Source organism: Myxine glutinosa, chromosome 4, assembly GCF_964187855.1.
Source record: "Myxine glutinosa chromosome 4, kmMyxGlut1.1, whole genome shotgun sequence".
Lineage (NCBI taxonomy): Eukaryota > Metazoa > Chordata > Myxini > Myxiniformes > Myxinidae > Myxine > Myxine glutinosa.
In genome coordinates this window covers 192235878-192257654 of record NC_136264.1, presented here as the reverse complement: position 1 = coordinate 192257654, position 21777 = coordinate 192235878, and the positions used below count along the sequence as shown (strand labels likewise).

General features: G+C 41.7%; 1 protein-coding gene across 1 annotated transcript in view; it reads left to right on the top strand.

Annotated features, from left to right (window-relative positions):
* The window catches only part of LOC137426001 (receptor-type tyrosine-protein phosphatase gamma), a 383032-nt gene that overhangs the window by 98297 nt on the left and 262958 nt on the right, over positions 1–21777 (top strand). Inside the window, exons 2-4 of the mRNA XM_078776830.1 lie at positions 1879–1970; positions 20924–21012; positions 21199–21286. Coding sequence (XP_078632956.1) covers positions 20974–21012; positions 21199–21286 — 127 coding nt within the window. The 5' untranslated portion in view covers positions 1879–1970; positions 20924–20973. The remainder of the gene's footprint in view (positions 1–1878; positions 1971–20923; positions 21013–21198; positions 21287–21777) is intronic.

Below are 21777 nucleotides of genomic sequence, written 5' to 3'. Positions count from 1 at the left end.
TGTACTCCTATTTTAATAAATATGTTCATACAGAAATCTAGGTGCACAGAGAAACTTCTTCTTAGTTTGTATCCATCACAAGGCTGCGGGACAGCATCATCGGATGAGGGTGCGGCCATGCCGCTGATGATTGCCCTCTGCTAGTTAGGGCAGGATTTTTGTAATTTGGCCAAGGTTCCGGTGTTGCGAAATAAATCCGCCCCCGTATAAACTCTCCCCCCGGCGAATCTGTACCGGTATAAACTCGCCCCCCCCCCCGGCGGATACGTTTCTCGCCCCCATCAGAATAGAATCGCCCCCCATTCTCGTTTGCGGATATATAAATATACATATAGAAATATTTGTTTACAAGAGGGGACGTGATAAAAGTACTACTAATATTGTTAGGGTTGGGGTTGGGGTTAGGGTTAGGCTTGTTAGGGTTAGGGTTGTTAGGGTTAGTTGTGACAACCACACAAAGCCAAATCCATACTGATATGATATAGTTTTTATATGAGTCGCCCATGCAACCCCACCAGCATCATCAAGATATTTTAACATGTTATAACATTCATAAGGTAGTCTAGTATTGTTTAGTTGTACAAGTTTACACCAATATTCAGTTGCTCTAGTCGTAGATTAATTGTAAAAGAACTCTTCCACAATCACCAAGAGCCATACAATTGTTACACTTTTTTCCAAGTTTGAATATCTGCTGAAAGATGTACATATATATTATGAGGGGGCGATTTTGTCACGGGGGAGAGTCTATTTCGTGGCAGGGGGGCGAATCTATTTTGAGGGGGGCGGATCTGTGTCGGGGGCGGATCTGTGTCGGGGTCGGATCTGTTTCGTGACACCGGCAATAGCTCGCCTACTCTTTGCGAAGGACACCTTGGGATTTTAACATTCACCAACTCATGCCAGCAGCTGGGACTCCCAGTTTAACATCCATCTGAAGGACGGCACACCCATTGATGAATGACCCTACCTATGAAACACTGGATGACCGTTTACATAACTGGGTCGGGATTCAATCCCAGGTTAGACAGCTTGGAGGTGAGTCTGCGCATATCTAGGCCATCCTATCAGCCCATGGAGGAGATAAATGAGTTATTTGTTTTACGAGGCTTCCCAGTGTCCATTTGTTGCTTTGGTTTACATCTTTTTTTACCCGAGTCTTTTACCGACAAGTTTTATCACTTGACTTGCATCGGTCATTCATCATCCATTAAATAATTATTCTTACTGTTGATGGATTAAACTGTGTAATACCACCTGTTCAATTCGAGCATAATTGTTAATTTTGATGGTGACGAACATTGTGGTCACCCTTTTGGGTGCTGGTGATTTTGACCGAGGATTTCTGCATCAAACTTAATTTTGTGGGACAACATTCTTGTTTTTTTTTATACTTACCCATCTTCAGACATGCCTTATTCTCCTTTCTTATTCTTTGTCTTTTTTCATACACAGCTCTTTGCTTCTCGTATTTTTGCATAAAACTTAAACTCTTGCAGCAATTGATCTCTGATGAGGTTTTCTTTCTTGTAGTGAACTCCTCATCTCTGCAGGATTTTTTCTTCTTCAATCCTTATGACAGACTCTTGTCTTTTAAGTGACATCTTATTCTGTTCAAGGTAAATCAGTGACACACCTTTGGTGGGAATTATAACTTGGCCCAACGTATCTTTCTTTGTATCCCATGATTGTCAAGATAGAACTTGACAAGAGATCATGGTGCAAGCTGGTGTTTTTGCTCTCCGATTTGGGCCAAGCAATGAATTCAGATTTAAACCCACTGCGTGTGATACTTATTCCATTGTGCTTTCTACCTGTTACAATCACTCGTGTGCCGCTTCATGCATTGCCTGTTCCTCCTGTGATGTGTGCCAACAGAAAGTGTTTCCAGACCGCACATTTTTATGTCGATGACAACGATTCTCCGCGAGTGGTTCCAACTTCTACTTTGCCATTCCTACCGTTCTCAGGTGTGTTGGCGTAACTAAATATTACTGTGGACAGGATTATTTGATTATCATATTTGATTATATTATTATGTGATTATTATAGTATAATGGAGAGAGATTATTTCTCCCTGAACTTCCTTCGGTAGATTTCACACAGGTGGATGTACTGCACCAACACCAGGGGGACTACACCAGGGGGATGTGTACAGTCGTGCCCAAAAATATTGGCACCCTTGCACTTTTTTTCAAATAACTCACAATTTTCTCGACAAATAAGTTGAAATTGACAAAAGTATTTTGTCTCCACAATTCTTTATTTCACTGTTAATATTACAGAACCTTTGTTTTTGAAGTCAGAACTTAATATAACCTTTTAAATCAGAAAATAAAAAGAAATGGCATCGACAAAATTCTTGACACCCTGGACTTAATATTTGGTAGCACGGCCTTTGGACAAAATAACTGCAGTCATACGCTTCCTATAGCCATGAATAAGCTTCCTACACTTCTCTACTGGTGGTTTGACCCACTCCTCTTGTGCAAACTGCTCCAGTTCTCCCATATTTGAAGGGTGCCTTCTCCCAACTGCTGTTTTCAGATTTCCCCACAGGTGTTCAATGGGATTTAGATCTGGGCTCATTGCTGGCCACTTCAGAACAGTCCAGCGTTTTCTCGTGAACCATTCCTAGGTGCTTTTTGAAGTGTGTTGGGGTCATTGTCCTGCTGCAAGACCCATGACCATCGACGGAGACCCAGCTTTCTGACACTGGGTTGAACATTGCGCTCCAAAATGCCCACATTCAAGGCACCCAGTGCCAGAGGCAGCACAGCAACCCCAAAACATCAATGAACCTCCTCCATGTTTGACTGTAGGGAAGGTGTTATTTTCTTTGAAGGTTTCATTTTGTTTTCTGTAAACATAGAGATGATGTGCTTTACCAAAGAGCTCTAATTTGGTCTCATCTGTCCACAGAACATTCTCCAGTCGGGTTCGCAAATTTGGGCAAACACCAGTCGGGATTTCTTTTGTTTCTCTCTCAGCAATGGGGTCCTCCTGGGTCTCCTACCACAGAACCCCCTTTCATTGAGTTGGTGACGGATGGTGTGAGTAGAAACTGTCATACCTTGTGTCTGAAGGTAAGCTTGAATCTGTTTGGCCGTTGATCGAGGTGCTTTCTCCAACATTTGAACAATCCTTCGCTGCAATCTTCGATCAAGTTTTATCTTGCAGCTATGTCCAGGGAGATTGGCTACAGTGCCATGGGCCTTAAACTTCCTGATAACATTGCGTACGGTGGACACAGGAACATCAAGGTCTCTGGAGATGGACTTGTAGCCTTGAGATTGTCCATGCTTGGCTACAATCTTGTGTCTGACCTCCTCAGACAATTTTCTGGGTTATTTTTTCTTTTCTCCATGCTCATTGCGGCACACACAGTAACACAAAATAGCAGAATGACTCCTTTTCTCTATTCAATCCAGTTGAATGAGTGATTTTTATATTGCAGACAACTCTCCACAGGTGAGTTCACTTCCAAAGTAAAGGAGAATCACCTGCTTGAAATCTAATTGTTTCAAACAACATTCTAAAAGGTGCCAATCATATTGTCCGGTCATTTTAGGATTTCTGTGTGGAATAAGCTAAGATTTAGTAATTTTTTAGGTTTTTTTGTTTTGTTCCACTGCAAACCAAAGAAATACACATGTGGATACCAAAATATTTTTTAATTTCAACAATTTTCTGGAAGAAATGGTGCATTATTTGAAAAAAGTGCAAGGGTGCCAATATTTTAGGCCATGACTGTACATCTAGATTTATACAACATGGAAAATCAAACACTCCTTAAGTGTTTTCATGCAAACTTCCAATAATGTGAGAATCATGTTTTTTCCCCCCAAAAGCCTCATGAGTTGTTGTTTCATTGTGAACTTAGACAATATGGGTAAATGTGTGAATCGTTTTTACTTCACCAATGAACAAAAACACCACATTTATTGTGAGAAAATAAAATGTAAACTTTATGTCCAATAAGGACTTTTATTGCAATGAAAAATGTGTGTGTTACATTCATTGTAAATGTACACATATGTATACACACACACAAACAGACACACACAAACACATACACACACATACACAAACACACAAACAAACACACACACAAACAAACAAACACACATACACTAACACATACAAACAAACGCACATACACAAACACACAAACAAAAACACACACAAACAAAAACACAAACACAAACACACATGCACACACACAAACAAAAACACACACACAAACACACATGCACAAACACAAACACACATATACAAACACATACGAACAAACACACACACAAACAAAAACACACACACAAACAAACACACATATACAAACAGATACAAAAAAACACACACAAACACACACAAACTAACACACACAAACTAACACACACAAACACGTACAGTCGTACACCCAAGCACAAACACACACAAGCACACACACACACACACACATACACAAACAAACACAAACAAAAACACACACAAACACACATGCACACACACAAACACATATACAAACACATACAAAAACACACAAACACACACACAGACACACAAACTAACACACACAAACACGAACACACCAAAACAAACACACACACAAGCACACACACACACACACACACACACACACACACACACACATACATACATACATAAACATACACAAACAAACACACAAACACACAAACAAACACATACAAACACACAAACAAACACATACAAACATGCACATACAAACACATACAAACAAAAAAACCACACACACACAAACAAAAACAAAAATACACACACAAATACACACACACAAATACAAACAACCACACACACACACACACACACAAACATACACAAACAAGCACACACACAAGCAAGCACACACAAACACACACAGGAGGTAATGGATGAATGGCTCGCAGAAGGTGACACATTCCTCATCCCAAAATCTGAATAAGCACAACTACCTTACAAGTACAAACGAATATGATCTCCACCAACAACATGCAGACTTTTGACAGGAATGATCACAGAAATGATGTACCAGCACCAAACACAAGAAGGAGGCCGAGACGCAGACCAGAAGGGAAGCAAGAGAGGATGCTACAGAACAATAGACCACCTACTACTAAACAAGGCCATACTAGAAAACTGTAAAACCATAGAACCAAATTGCCCACAGCATGGATAGATGACAAAAACTTTTGATAGTGTCCCACCCACATTGATGTATGATAAATAAAATACATGCAATTATACAAGATCAACCACACAATTATACAAGATCAATCAAATTTGAGTACCAGTTCACTGGTAATTCCCTGCTTGTCGTTAAAGGCGGCAAAAAGGGTTGGCGTCAGGAAGGGCATCCGGCCGTAAAACATTGCTTCAAAAAGGGGACCGAAAAACAACAACAACCACGGTTCCCGAAAAAGGCCAACCCCCGCTTGCGGGGAAAAATGGCCTTTAAAGGTGGTTTTATACAAGATCAACCCCCAAATAATCAAACTGATTGAGAAAGCAATGGAGCTTTGGAATACGGTACCTAATTGTTATTACAGCACTTGGAAAGAAAGATCGAAATACCAGGAGTAAAGATACGTCGAGGAATCTTCCAAGGAGACAGCCTTTCACCCCTCCTGTTTTTCCTGGCCCTGAACCCACTGAGCAACCTTATTAACGAGCAAGGACGCGGATACACCCTGACATGAAATAAGAGAACACCAAAAATGACAAAAAGGTGACACATCGACTTTACATGGATGATTTATAAGTAAGGACGCGGATACACCCTGACATGAAATAAGAGAACACCCAAAGAGACAAGAAGGTGACACATCGACTTTACATGGATGATTTATAAGTAAGGACGCGGATACACCCTGACATGAAATAAGAGAACACCCAAAGAGACAAAAAGGTGACACATCGACTTTACATGGATGATTTATAAGTAAGGACGCGGATACACCCTGACATGAAATAAGAGAACACCCAAAGAGATAAAAAGGTGACACATCGACTTTACATGGATGATTTATAAGTAAGGACGCGGATACACCCTGACATGAAATAAGAGAACACCCAAAGAGACAAAAAGGTGACACATCTACTTTACATGGATGATTTATAAGTAAGGACGCGGATACACCCTGACATGAAATAAGAGAACACCCAAAGAGACAAAAAGGTGACACATCGACTTTACATGGATGATTTATAAGTAAGGACGCGGATACACCCTGACATGAAATAAGAGAACACCCAAAGAGATAAAAAGGTGACACATCGACTTTACATGGATGATTTATAAGTAAGGACGCGGATACACCCTGACATGAAATAAGAGAACACCCAAAGAGACAAAAAGGTGACACATCGACTTTACATGGATGATTTATAAGTAAGGACGCGGATACACCCTGACATGAAATAAGAGAACACCCAAAGAGACAAAAAGGTGACACATCTACTTTACATGGATGATTTATAAGTAAGGACGCAGATACACCCTGACATGAAATAAGAGAACACCCAAAGAGACAAAAAGGTGACACATCTACTTTACATGGATGATTTATAAGTAAGGACGCGGATACACCCTGACATGAAATAAGAGAACACCCAAAGAGCCAAAAAGGTGACACATCGACTTTACATGGATGATTTATAAGTAAGGACGCAGATACACCCTGACATGAAATAAGAGAACACCCAAAGAGACAAAAAGGTGACACATCGACTTTACATGGATGATTTATAAGCAAGGACGCAGATACACCCTGACATGAAATAAGAGAACACCCAAAGAGATAAAAAGGTGACACATCGACTTTACACGGATGATTTATAAGCAAGGACGCGGATACACCCTGACATGAAATAAGAGAACACCCAAAGAGATAAAAAGGTGACACATCGACTTTACACGGATGATTTATAAGCAAGGACGCAGATACACCCTGACATGAAATAAGAGAACACCCAAAGAGATAAAAAGGTGACACATCGACTTTACACGGATGATTTATAAGCAAGGACGCGGATACACCCTGACATGAAATAAGAGAACACCCAAAGAGATAAAAAGGTGACACATCGACTTTACATGGATGATTTATAAGTAAGGACGCAGATACACCCTGACATGAAATAAGAGAACACCCAAAGAGATAAAAAGGTGACACATCGACTTTACATGGATGATTTATAAGTAAGGACGCGGATACACCCTGACATGAAATAAGAGAACACCCAAAGAGACAAAAAGGTGACACATCTACTTTACATGGATGATTTATAAGCAAGGACGCAGATACACCCTGACATGAAATAAGAGAACACCCAAAGAGATAAAAAGGTGACACATCGACTTTACATGGATGATTTATAAGTAAGGACGCGGATACACCCTGACATTAAATAAGAGAACACCCAAAGAGATAAAAAGGTGACACATCGACTTTACATGGATGATTTATAAGTAAGGACGCGGATACACCCTGACATGAAATAAGAGAACACCCAAAGAGACAAAAAGGTGACACATCTACTTTACACGGATGATTTATAAGTAAGGACGCGGATACACCCTGACATGAAATAAGAGAACACCCAAAGAGACAAAAAGGTGACACATCTACTTTACATGGATGATTTATAAGCAAGGACGCAGATACACCCTGACATGAAATAAGAGAACACCCAAAGAGATAAAAAGGTGACACATCGACTTTACATGGATGATTTATAAGTAAGGACGCGGATACACCCTGACATGAAATAAGAGAACACCCAAAGAGATAAAAAGGTGACACATCTACTTTACATGGATGATTTATAAGCAAGGACGCAGATACACCCTGACATGAAATAAGAGAACACCCCAAGAGATAAAAAGTGAAACATCTACTTTACATGGATGATTTAAAACACTTTGAACCAAACAACAAAGATTTGGCAGAACAATTCAAATTAGTGAAAAATCATACACATATATTCAAATTAGTGAAACAGTACTCTGACGACATTCAAATGAAATTTGTCCTCGATACGTTTGCCAAGCATATTCAATCAGATTTAAGTCCGTAGATCGTGCAGGCCAGTAAATCCAAGTGGTATTGTGATCCCGAAGTGCAACGTTGGCAGCATGTGCATGATGCAGGGGATGGGCATTGCCATCCTTAAAGATGAGGGGGTTCTTGCTTGCGGACCACAGGAAAGACTGTAGAGGTAACAACGTCATCCCTGTATCTAACACCAGTCATGCTGTACCAATAGTGTACCATCCCTCCGATTGATGACGAGATTCGTTTTTCGTCCAACTTGAATGCCATCACACTACCCCCAGAAAACTGGTCATGCTGTTTAATGACAATTCACAAATTCCTCCCCACCTCATCCCTGGACTATAGCACATTAGCACACCCATCATCGAAGTGTAGGCACAAACTAGATGAAATGGTGAAATGAAAATGCACCAAAGATTCACTCTCCAGTTGGCGTCGATGGCATTCCAACATGCTTCACTCATTGATGGTGCTGTGTTGGATGCAGAGCTCTGATCTTCTTGGCTTCGTAAAGATCAATGGTTGAATGTTCTTTGCATCGCATTCTGGAGATCACGCTGTTGGAATGCAGTTTCCTTCATGCAAAGCAGCTCGGGTGATCAATAACAATCGTCACTAGCAGTTGTAACTCTTGGGTAACCTCATTGAGGTCTCTCCCTCAACTGTCTAGTCTTGCAGTACCTCGTCAGGCCCTGTAGATGACACTCCGATGAACGTTCTGCGGTGAAGCAACGACAGTCTGAGTCACCCTCCGTTGAGATGTCCCAATGGTGAGAGGCAACTCATTTGGTGTTAAATGATGCCTTGCCATTCCGAACTGACGTAGGCCACAGGGATGGCCGACTTGTAGGCCATATTGACATGGATCTTGTGCAGACATGTACAGAGATTCTATGGAAGAATTGATTTGCAGGTGTATGTTTCCTTTTCCACAAAGAAGATCATAAACACCTCACTCAGTTGTGATGACTCGGTTCAGGTGAGGAGAATTGTAACACGACACGTTACACATCCAATTTCCTGCTTCGGTCCTATTTCTTTCCTCATTCCACATGAGGACGAAATTTCTGAACTCTGGAATCCATAGTTAATTACACAGTTTCAAAGTTTTTTCCATTTGTAGTTATTGCATCAATGCCAAAGACAATCCTAAATTTACACGTTCGAACATTTATGAAGTGTATGCTCAAAACATGATGCTTTTTATTATTACTTTTTGTATACAAGATCGAGGCCCGTGAAAGAGCTAACATTAATCACACAAAAAACTAGAACGCCACTCAGTAGAGCGCATACTCCCGCCGTGGGTCAAGTTGGAATAGTACGATTTCACAAAAGTTTGAGGGAGTAGTTCAGTGACAACACAAGACAAGACAACACAAGACAGACACTGCACAGATATATATTTAGAATATATAGAAGATAATGTTAAAAAAAAAAGAAGTCAATTTCACTTACATTTTCGGATTCAGCGTTCAATTCTATATAAGTGAGTGTATTTTGAGGCATGTGTGACTTCAAATAAAATTGTAAACCAGAAAAACGTTCGTTTCATTCCTTAGGGATACAACATGTAAAACTGGCCCAAACGTCAAAACAAAACTCGCTCATTTTAAGTCGTACAAGCTAATGCGACCACTCATTCTTCTGGGAAGAATCCCGTGCACATGCTTGTCAGACTTATAACTCACCTAAGTCTTTATAAGTTCATCAAATACTGACACCGCGATTGACATTCGCTGAGGTAAATGTTGGTATCTCTTCTGAGGTGAAAAAAAAAAAAAAAAAACAGTTTTAAAGCATTATACGTATCAAACGATACATTTTATGAAACGGGGAAACCGAATACACACTTTGGTGGTTTTAAAATGACAGAATATGTCTTTATTAGGAAAAAAAAAAAGAACCTTGAAGACGACGCTGCTAACAAAATACACTGCTCTAACGCATAAGCACGAGTTTAAACTACATTTACAACAAATATGAAAACTATTTTCATATCACAATGTTAAATATAGAATATATAGAAGATAATGTTAAAAAAAAAATGAGCCCTATCTTCCAATGGTAAACAATCCTTCAAAAAATTCCTGGATCCGGAATAATATCCTGAGCTTCACCAAAAACAAATCAATTCTTCCTTATCCCAAGGGCAATCATCCCACCAACTTTCATCCAAATCCGTTCCGAACTTTTCCAGATATCTTGTTCACAAACACACACACACACACGCGCACACACGGGCACGATCGGATGCATTACTCCCTGGCGGGAGTAACAAACGGACACACAAAACATATAAGAGGAGCGGTAGACAAGATGGGGAGAGGGAGAGGGAAGCACACAAGTACAACATTTGAGAGCAGGGACATCAGGAGATCTGTGGGAGGGAGAGGGCTTGGGGGGAGGAGGCTTGGGAAGGGGGGCGGAGATTGCAAGGACTTCCAGCATGGACATAAAATGTTGTACACATGGACACTACAAGGTATAAAACACATGGACACTGAAAGGACTTCAGGAAAGAAGTCGGTATTCCAAAAAAGTGGATCTGGGGTGAATTAGCGGGGGTAGAAAAGATCAAGGTTTTGGATGGGGGAAGGCATTTATCATGATGGCGTGTATCCAAACATGTCATGTTGTTCTCCCTGATCTCTCATAAAATGCGTAACCTTCTGGCATTGCCATTGAATCACTTCCATCAGCCTTCCTGCTATTCACCAACGTATGAGAGTTTGTTGTGGGTTTGTGACGAGAACCCAGACTAGACCTGTCAAAGATGAGAGATACCAAGATGAACTATCCAGCCAAAGGGACCACTGATGCGACAGAGACGCATTCCTATTAAAACTGAGATGAAAAACACGCAGCACATTTTCAGAATGAACCAAGTTCTCAGCCGAACCTATTTGAAAATGGTTGTCAAAAAGAGTTTATGCTTTAACTTCGGACGGCTTGACTTGGCGATTTAAACCTGATTGTCCATTTGTGCTGATAATACACCGCTCAGGACCAAATCCTTGCTGAAACGGATGACTTCACAGACAGTGCATTCATCTCGCTTGCTCAATGCCTCGGCACGCTGTGCACAGCAATTCAATTCCATTCCATCCTCATTTTGGTCCTGCCCTCGGTGTGCCTTCCACCGCACGATTCTTGACATGGCTTCTTACTCCCAAATCACCAAATCAGGGCCTTTCCTTCCACATCATTCACGGGCATACTGCTGCACTCGTCACGTTTTCGGTCCCACATGAATATACCATGGTTCGTTGTCATTACGTTAGTCTCCCGATTCTTATTTAATTCTGGGATTAGATACACTGTGACTCAAACTAAAACTTTAGGCTTGGCTTGAGCATGAAGAATTAGGTCGAATCTTTTTGTGTGGCTATTTCATTTTACGATATGCTTTTGGATACATGTATGAAGTACTAGCAGAGGTACCCGGCATTGCCGGGTGGGGGAGGGGAGGGGGAGGAGAGGGGAACGGGGGGGGGGAGGGGGAGGGGAGGGGAACGGGGGGGGGGGAGCGAGCCCCTTGGCAAAGCGAGCGTTTTTTTTTTTCATAGCTACATAGCGTCATAGCGTTCATAGCGTTTCATAGCGATTTTTTTTTTCATAGCGTCATAGCGTCATAGCGTCATATCATTCATAGCGTCATAGCGGTCATAGCGTTTCATAGCGTCATAGCGTTCATAGCGTTTCATAGCGTCATAGCGATTTTTTTTTTTCATAGCTTAATAGCGTCATAGCGTCATAGCGTTCATAGCGTCATATCGTTCATAGCGTCATAGCGTTCATAGCGTCATAGCGATTTTTTTTTTCATAGCGTCATAGCGTTCATAGCGTCATAGCGATTTTTTTTTTCATAGCGTCATAGCGTTCATAGCGTCATATCGTTCATAGCGTCATAGCGTTCATAGCGTTTCATAGCGTCATAGCGATTTTTTTTTTCATAGCGTCATAGCGTTCATAGCGTCATAGCGTTCATAGCGTCATAGCGTCATCACGTGATCGCTCTGAGCGAATCAGCGCCCACCTGCTCTGATTCCGTTGATTCCGTGCGCTGAAATGCGCTGAGGTAAATATGAATAAAAAATATGGATCGTCAAATATTTTGAGTTCGGCCATGTTCGTCCCAGGCTCAATGGCCATGTCTATGCCAAATATCAAGCACGTAAGCCTCTCCGTTTAGGAGTCTATCGGTAACATTACACACACACACACACACACACACACACACACACACACACACACACACACACACACACACACACACACACACACACACACAACTGTGTTTTATATATATAGATGGTTCAGTAAAGCTCATGGGTTCAAACGTGCGTAATGACAATTAACAGCTGAAGGAGAGACTTTGCATGGAGAGTGAACAGATTGAGTTTGCTGATATGTATACAGTAGGTATGCCTTAACTGCAGAAATACCATTGTCAACCAGGATTTGTACATCAATTCCAATTCGATTGACTAGCAAAGTACCCGCCCAATGGGCGATCTTGTTCAAGCATGCAACACGTTATTTTGACACATACCTCTATTTGGGCGGTGTATATGACGCATACCGCTGCCTCGATCACTCCCAAAATAAACATAGGGGCAATACCCCTGGCACTCACCAGGGAGAAGCACCGACTAAGGGTATTTTAAACCAATTCCAATGGTTGCTAGAAGACAGAGAAGCATGTAGAATCACACTAACATAATCATAAGACTAAACAAACAAACAAAAAAATACCTATTTTGGGGGGCAACCCCCACTCCCCCAACCCCATATACTTCCTCAGACCCCAATTTTTCTAATTCCTTGAACAAACATTGGTACATCATGGCTGGTGAAGGTTGTGGTCAAATTTCATCAAAATAGTGTGTGTAGTTTCAGAAAAGAAAGCAAATAACTATTTTGGGGGGTCAAACCTGGATCCACTTTGACCCCGGTAAACTCCCTTAGACCCCAATTTTTTTAATGTCGTGATCAAACTTTCGTCACAACACAACAAATATAATTTGATTTATTGTAATGCCATCAGCGGTTTCGGCGAAGAAGTTTCAAGTGTTTACGGACTAACGGACGGACGGACGGACGGACAGACAACGCGCCATCGCATAAGCTCCCCTGACCTTCTTCCAGGTGAGCTAAAAATAACCCGGATTACATATACTAGGGCATTGCCCGTACTATATCTATATCTAAAATTATATCCCCCCCCTCTATTTACATGAAATGGTTTGGTCCAAAGCGAACGGCTTGCGAGTGGTGACAATCCCCCCCCTCTATTTACATGCAATGGTTCGGTCCAAAGCGAACGGCTTCCGGAGTTTGGTAAAGAAATCGCCATCGCGTACACAAACGCGCAGGAAAGCGAATGAATCGCAAATTCGTTTTTATCAGTTGTAAAACATAGTTTAACGCCAACATAGTTTGCAAACGTGAAATAAATGAATACGCTCTCAAATGTGCCATCCGAGGCAGAGTGTGCCCGCCACGTTCGGCAAACGCGATCGTTCGCTGCTCTGTGATTGGTTGAAGCGTTTTTTGGACATATCTCGGTAAGTAATTGTCCGATTAATTTCAAACCTTGAAAAGGCACATCCTCGGGTCCCCAGCAATATACCTGGCAAGTTTCAAGTATATCGGACCGGTAGTTGTCGAGGAATCGTTGTCGCATACAAACACACAGACAGACACACAGAGATTACTGGAATTATAGATAGCCAGCAGCCAGCAAAGCCAGCAAAGCCTGCCAGCAAAAATATGCGTACTGCTTATGTGCATATGTAATACGTCATGCTTATATAGCTCAGTTAATTCAAATTGCACCTCCTCCCCTATCCCCAAAGGAAGGAAATGCTAAGATGAGCGAATTTTTTTTTTTCCGAAACTTGAAGGATTCAATTGAGACTTGCACAGGCACATCTTCACAGTGCCCTCATGAATCGCTGAAAGTTTCAGCTTCCGAGACAGGATCAAATCCGAGATTCCTAGAATTCCTAGATCCTAGAATTCCTAGAATCCTAGATTCCTAGAATTCCTAACTCCTATATCAAATCCTCTTGGAGGATTAGATGAAACATACAACATACATGCATACATACATACAAACATACCTAGATACATACGTACATCCGTACATACATACATACAGTGCCTTCAGAAAGTATTCACACCCCTTGACATTTTCACATTTTGTTGTGTTACAGCCTCATTTAAAAATGGATTAAATTGAGATTTTTTTTTGTCACTGATCTACACATAATACCCCATAATGTCAAAGTGGAATTTTTTTAAATATGTTTACATATTAATTTAAAATGTAAAGCTGAAATGCCTTGAGTCAATAAGTATTCAACATTATGGAGTATTATTATATGTAGATCAGTGACAAAAAAATAGAGTTGGGGTTTCCTAAAAAAACACTCATCTGGTTTGGACCAGTTCAAGTCATACCAAAGACTTTTAAAATGGTGCATGCTGCTTCCTTGCTTTAAAAGGATATAACATGGACAATCTCCATCGGTTGGCATCCTTTGGGAGGAGTAAGTTCCTTGAGGAAATGCCCCGCCCCACTGAGTACAGTGAGAAAAGCTGCGCCATTGTTATGATGTCGCTGGTACCCAGAGTATCCCCGAAGTGACGGAAGTGACGGAACTTCCCCCAAGCTCAGTGGCTGTGTTAAGTGTTTGTCTCATCAGTATGGCCTTGTGTGTGTGTGTGTGTGTGTGTGTGTGTGTGTGTGTGTGTGTGTGTGTGTGTGTGTGTGTGTGTGTGTGTGCTCTATTATGAGCCTTAGCCCATGTATATAACACCCCCTTTGCTATGACACTCCAAATTGAGCTCAGGTGCATCCAATTTCCTTTAATAATCCTTGAGATGTCTCTACAACTTGGATGGACTCCACCTGTGGCCAATTCAATTGGTTGGACATGACTTAGAAAGAAACACACCTTTCTGTATAAGGTCCCACAGGTGACTGCATGTCAGAGCCGAAACTCCACCATGAGGTTCAAGGAACTGTCTGTAGAATTCCGAGATACAATTGTGAGGAGGAATAGATCTGGGGAAGGTTATAAAACCATTTCTGGAGTGTTGAAAGTTCCCAAGACTATAGTGAGCTCCATCATTAGGAAATGGAAAGACCATGGAATTACCCAGACTCTTACTAGAGCTGGCCGTCCGCCCAAACTGAGCAACCGGCAAGAAGAACCTTGGTCAGGGAGGTGATGAAGGGCCCAATGACCACTGTCACAGAACTACAGAGGTCCTTGGCTGGGATGGGAGATCCTGCTGGAAGGGAAGGACAACAGTCTCTGCAACACTTCACAAATCCAGGCTTTATGGGAGAGTGGCCAGACTGAAGCCACCTGTCAGAAAAAGGCATATGACAGCACACCTGTAGTTTGCAAAAAGGCGCGTGAAAGACTGAGAGCATGAGGCAAAATATTATGTGGTCTGATGAGATGAAAATTGAAAGTATTTGGCCTGAATGCAAAGCGCTACGTCTGGTGGAAACCAAGAACAGCTCATCACCCACCTATCGCCATCCCAACTATGAAGCATGGTGGTGGCAACATCATGCTATGGGGATGCTTTTCAGTGGCAGGGACTTGGAGATTTGTATGGATAGAGGAAACAATGAATGGAGAAACTCCCCAAATCCAGATGTGCAAGGCTGATACAGACTTACGCAAGACGACCTGAAGCTGTAATAGCTGCCAAAGGCGCTTCTACGGAGTATTGATCCAGGGGGTTGAATATTTATGTAAATTAGATATTTCTGGATTTCATTTTCAATAAATTTGTAAAAATTTCTAAAAACTTGTTTTCATTTTGTCATTATGGGGTATTTTGTGTAGTTTGATGACAACTTTTTTTAAATTAAATCCATTTTTTAATTCAGACTGTAACACAACACAATGTGAAAAAGTCAAGGGGTGTGAATACTTTCTGAAGGCACTGTATACATATAACATTTTATAGAGATTGGTTTGAGTGGAGATTCATGCTTTCAATTCTGCCCTTCTTTATATATTTATGGATGTTGAATCTCCATTAATATGTTAGATTATTAAAAATAGGACCACTGGATCTGTAGCTCATCTGAGCCTTGGCCTAATGTTGTAACTTAAATTTGGTAGCATTCTGACTAGTGGGTCTGGAGAAGAAGATTTTTCAAGGAATTTACTAAGTCCGCCATTTTGTTCTACTTAAAGTCCCGTGACCGCAACGAGCTTTGCAATCCCTGTTACTCAGGAGCAATCCCTGTTACCTTGCTGCCAAATTTCAGCCAGATCGGCGCAGTGGTTTGGCCGGAGAAGTCGAAGTGAGAGACGGATGGACGGATGGACGGATGGACGGACGGTGCTGCACGTTGACAATACCTTACGTGGAATTCCAATTCCAGATAAACTAAAAATAAAAATACATCATGCTAATATTAGGACACAGTCCTGCCTGCCATTGATGGTTGAAACTCACAGCACTCAACCTGCTACCATGAGCTGTTACACTGCCCGATACAGACAGACATTCGTACAAAGCAAATAAACACCTTCCTCATACAGGCGATAGTTTATTCAGTCTGAGAGTTTTTTTTCTTTTGACAGGCTGAGTCAACCCACCTAGTGTTAATTCAACGGCCTGATAGTGGCTCAAACTCAAGATACTAAGATATTAAGCCAGCCACCTTAACCGTTAAACCAACACCATGCCGGCTATCCACTGAGAAGCAATTCTACATCCTGCACTTCTCATGGCCATTAATGCAGACAAACTGTTTAATGTGCTCTGGATGAAATGGCTAAACATCAAAGTTGTGTTCAAAACAAGCAAAAACTGATTGATGTTTGTTTTTTGCTGATTAAAAGCAGCATTTTGACATTAAATATGAGTAAAACGAAAATAAACATCAGTCCTGAAGCTTATAATCATCAGCTGGTGGTTATATAAATGATAATGTAGGTTGTTGGTTTGATTGATGCCAATATCAGACAAAAGTGATGAGAAAGAAACAAAATATTCACAAACACAGAAACAATTAGTTTCTTTAGATAACCTTAGCTTCATGTGACATCACCAATTCTATCACCTATCCTTGTTCTTATTCTCTACCCTCTTCAATAGTCCTGCTCTTTTCCATCGTCCTCACTCTTAATCTCCTCCATCCTCACTCTTATTCTCCTCCATCTTCACTCTTAATCTCATCCATCTTCACTCTTAATCTCATCCAACTTCACTCTTAATCTCATCCATCCTCACTCTCAATCTCATCCATACTTTTTTTTTTTTTTTTTTTTTTTTTTTGTATACAAATCTCATCCATCTTCACTCTTAATCTCATCCAACTTCACTCTTAATCTCCTCCATCCTCACTCGTAATCTCCTCCATCCTCACTCTCAATCTCATCCATCGTCACTCTTAATCTCCTCCATCGTCACTCTTAATCTCCTCCATCGTCACTCTCAATCTCATCCATCCTCACTCTTAATCTCCTTCATCCTCACTCTTAATCTCCTCCATCATCACTCTCAATCTCATCCATCCTTACTCTTAATCTCCTCCATCATCACTCTTAATCTCATCCATCCTCACTCTTAATCTCCTCCATCCTCACTCTCAATCTCCTTCATCCTCACTCTTAATCTCCTCCATCTTCACTCTTAATCTCATCCAACTTCACTCTTAATCTCCTTCATCCTTACTCTTAATCTCCTCCATCTTCACTCTTAATCTCATCCAACTTCACTCTTAATCTCATCCATCCTCACTCTTAATCTCCTTCATCCTCACTCTTAATCTCCTCCATCATCACTCTTTATCTCTACCATCCTCACTCTTAATCTCATCCGTTCTCACTCTTAATCTCCTCCATCCTCACTCTCAATCTCCTTCATCCTCACTCTCAATCTCATCCATCCTCACTCTCAATCTCATCCATCCTCACTGTCAATCTCATCCATCCTTACTCTTAATCTCCTCCATCCTCACTCGTAATCTCCTCCATCCTCACTCTCAACCTCCTCCATCATCACTCTTAATCTCCTCCATCGTCACTCTTAATCTCCTCCATCATCACTCTTAATCTCCTCCATCATCACTCTTAATCTCATCCATCCTCACTCTTAATCTCCTCCATCCTCACTCTTAATCTCCTTCATCCTCACTCTTAATCTCCTCCATCATCACTCTTAATCTCCTCCATTATCACTCTTAATCTCCTCCATCCTCACTCTTAATCTCCTTCATCCTCACTCTTAATCTCCTTCATCCTCACTCTCGATCTCATCAATCCTCACTGTCAATCTCATCCATCCTTACTCTTAATATCCTCCATCATGCCCACTCTTAATCTCCTTCATGCTCACTCTCAATCTCATCCATCCTTACTCTTAATCTCCTCCATCATGCTCACTCTTAATCTCCTTCATGCTCACTCTCAATCTCATCCATCCTTACTCTTAATCTCCTCCATACTCCTCACTCTTAATCTCCTCCATACTCCTCACTCTTAATCTCCTCCATCGTCCTCACTCTTAATCTCCTCCATCATCACTCTTAATCTCATCCATCCTCACTCTTAATCTCCTCCATCCTCACTCTTAATCTCCTTCATCCTCACTCTTAATCTCCTCCATCATCACTCTTTATCTCATCCATCCTCACTCTTAATCTCATCCATCCTCACTCTTAATCTCCTCCATCATCATTCTTAATCTCATCCATCCTCACTCTTAATCTCCTTCATCCTCACTCTTAATCTCCTCCATCATCACTCTTAATCTCCTTCATCCTCACTCTCAATCTCCTTCATCCTCACTCTCAATCTCATCCATCCTCACTCTCAATCTCATCCATCCTCACTCTCAATCTCATCCATCCTCACTCTTAATCTCCTCCATCATCACTCTTAATCTCCTTCATCCTCACTCTTAATCTCCTCCATTATCACTCTTAATCTCCTCCATCCTCACTCTTAATCTCCTTCATCCTCACTCTTAATCTCCTTCATCCTCACTCTCGATCTCATCAATCCTCACTGTCAATCTCATCCATCCTTACTCTTAATATCCTCCATCATGCCCACTCTTAATCTCCTTCATGCTCACTCTCAATCTCATCCATCCTTACTCTTAATCTCCTCCATCATGCTCACTCTTAATCTCCTTCATGCTCACTCTCAATCTCATCCATCCTTACTCTTAATCTCCTCCATACTCCTCACTCTTAATCTCCTCCATACTCCTCACTCTTAATCTCCTCCATCGTCCTCACTCTTAATCTCCTCCATCATCACTCTTAATCTCATCCATCCTCACTCTTAATCTCCTCCATCCTCACTCTTAATCTCCTTCATCCTCACTCTTAATCTCCTCCATCATCACTCTTTATCTCATCCATCCTCACTCTTAATCTCATCCATCCTCACTCTTAATCTCCTCCATCATCATTCTTAATCTCATCCATCCTCACTCTTAATCTCCTTCATCCTCACTCTTAATCTCCTCCATCATCACTCTTAATCTCCTTCATCCTCACTCTCAATCTCCTTCATCCTCACTCTCAATCTCATCCATCCTCACTCTCAATCTCATCCATCCTCACTCTCAATCTCATCCATCCTCACTCTTAATCTCCTCCATCCCACTCTCAATCTCCTTCATCCTCACTCTCAATCTCATCCATCCTCACTCTCAATCTCATCCATCCTCACTCTCAATCTCATCCATCCTCACTCTTAATCTCCTCCATCCTCACTCTCAATCTCCTTCATCCTCACTCTCAATCTCATCCATCCTCACTCTCAATCTCATCCATCCTTACTCTTAATCTCCTCCATCGTCACTCTTAATCTCCTCCATCATCACTCCCAATCTCATCCGTCCTCACTCTTAATCTCCTTCATCCTCACTCTTGATCTCATCCATCCTTACTCTTAATCTCCTCCATCATGCTCACTCTTAATCTCCTTCATGCTCACTCTCAATCTCATCCATCCTTACTCTTAATCTCCTCCATACTCCTCACTCTTAATCTCCTCCATACTCCTCACTCTTAATCTCCTCCATCGTCCTCACTCTTAATCTCTTCCATCATCCTCATTCTTAAATTGCTCCACCTTCCTCACCATTAATTTTCACCTCCCTCACTCTTAATCTCCTCCGTCCTCACTCTTAATCTCCTCCGTCCTCACTCTTAATCTCCTCCGTCCTCACTCTTAATCTCCTCCATCCTCACTCTTATTCTCCTTCATCCTCACTCTCAATCTCATCCATGCTCACTCTCAATCTCATCCGTCCTCACTCTTAATCTCCTCCATCGTCACTCTTAATCTCCTCCATCGTCACTCTTAATCTCATCCATCCTCACTCTTAGTCTCCTCCATCGTCACTCTCAATCTCCTCCATCCTCACTCTTAATCTCATCCATCCCCTTAATCTCCTTCATCCTCACTCTCGATCTCATCAATCCTCACTGTCAATCTCATCCATCCTTACTCTTAATCTCCTCCATACTCCTCACTCTTAATCTCCTCCATACACCTCACTCTTAATCTCCTCCATCGTCCTCACTCTTAATCTCTTCCATCATCCTCATTCTTAAATTGCTCCACCTTCCTCACTTAATCTTCAACTCCCTCACTCTTAATCTCCTCCGTCCTCACTCTTAATCTCCTCCGTCCTCACTCTTAATCTCCTCCGTCCTCACTCTTAATCTTCTCCTACCTCACTCACTCTTGCTCTCCTCCATTCTCTCTATTCATATTCCCCTCCACCCTCCTCATTCCTCATCCCTTTCACTCTTCTACTTGCCCCTCATTCCTTGTGTGCAGAAGAGGTGGAAGCTATTCCAGTAAAGCAGTTCCCGAAACATGTGGCGGAGATGCATGCCACAGGATCACGCTTCACAGAGGAATTTGAGGTTCTTCTTGATTTAAGTCATTTTCATTCCCCGTTGATCATCTCATTTGGGATCCCGTTGTGTTCTACTTCCGATGCAGGGTTTGAATATCTCGAATTAGCATTAAAAATAAATCAAAGGATTTTTTGGCATAATATAAAGTTCTTTATAAAGCTCATGTGGAATGTCACGTGATTTTTGGTGCAGGAAATCCAGCGCTGCACCACGGACTTTGGTACCAACACATGTCGGCCAAAAAACAAGCGCAAGAACCACTACGTCAGCATCGTCGCCTGTACGTGATGTTCACTTGCTCGGAATGACCTCCAGAAGGCCACATGCTCAATTAGACTGCTGCACGGCCCTCCACCATTACGCAGAACTCACTTGATTCATTCTTGCAGCCCTTGCCCTCCCATCCCACCTCCCCTGGCAGTAACATGTTTTATTACCCTTTGGCTGTTTACTGCCACCACTCATGCCACTGATCTGGCCAACATCCTTGCATGAGCTTTTTACATCTTCTCCGCAACTCTTCATTTTGGCCATGTACATCATGAGTTGAAACTGAATTAGAATTAGGTGACAACTGATTCCCAGTGGAGCCGAGACAGATGGCTAACGTGGAATGGCAAAGTGATTTGGAATTACCAGTTGCAGTTTGACGGCATTAGTACTGAGTGATCTGTCTGCATTCTAAATTGGAGGGGCCAGGTAGGCAGGGATGAGCATGATGGGGTTGGGGGGGCCGAGGGAAGTAGGGGGTGGTGGACTGTATTGAGTTAG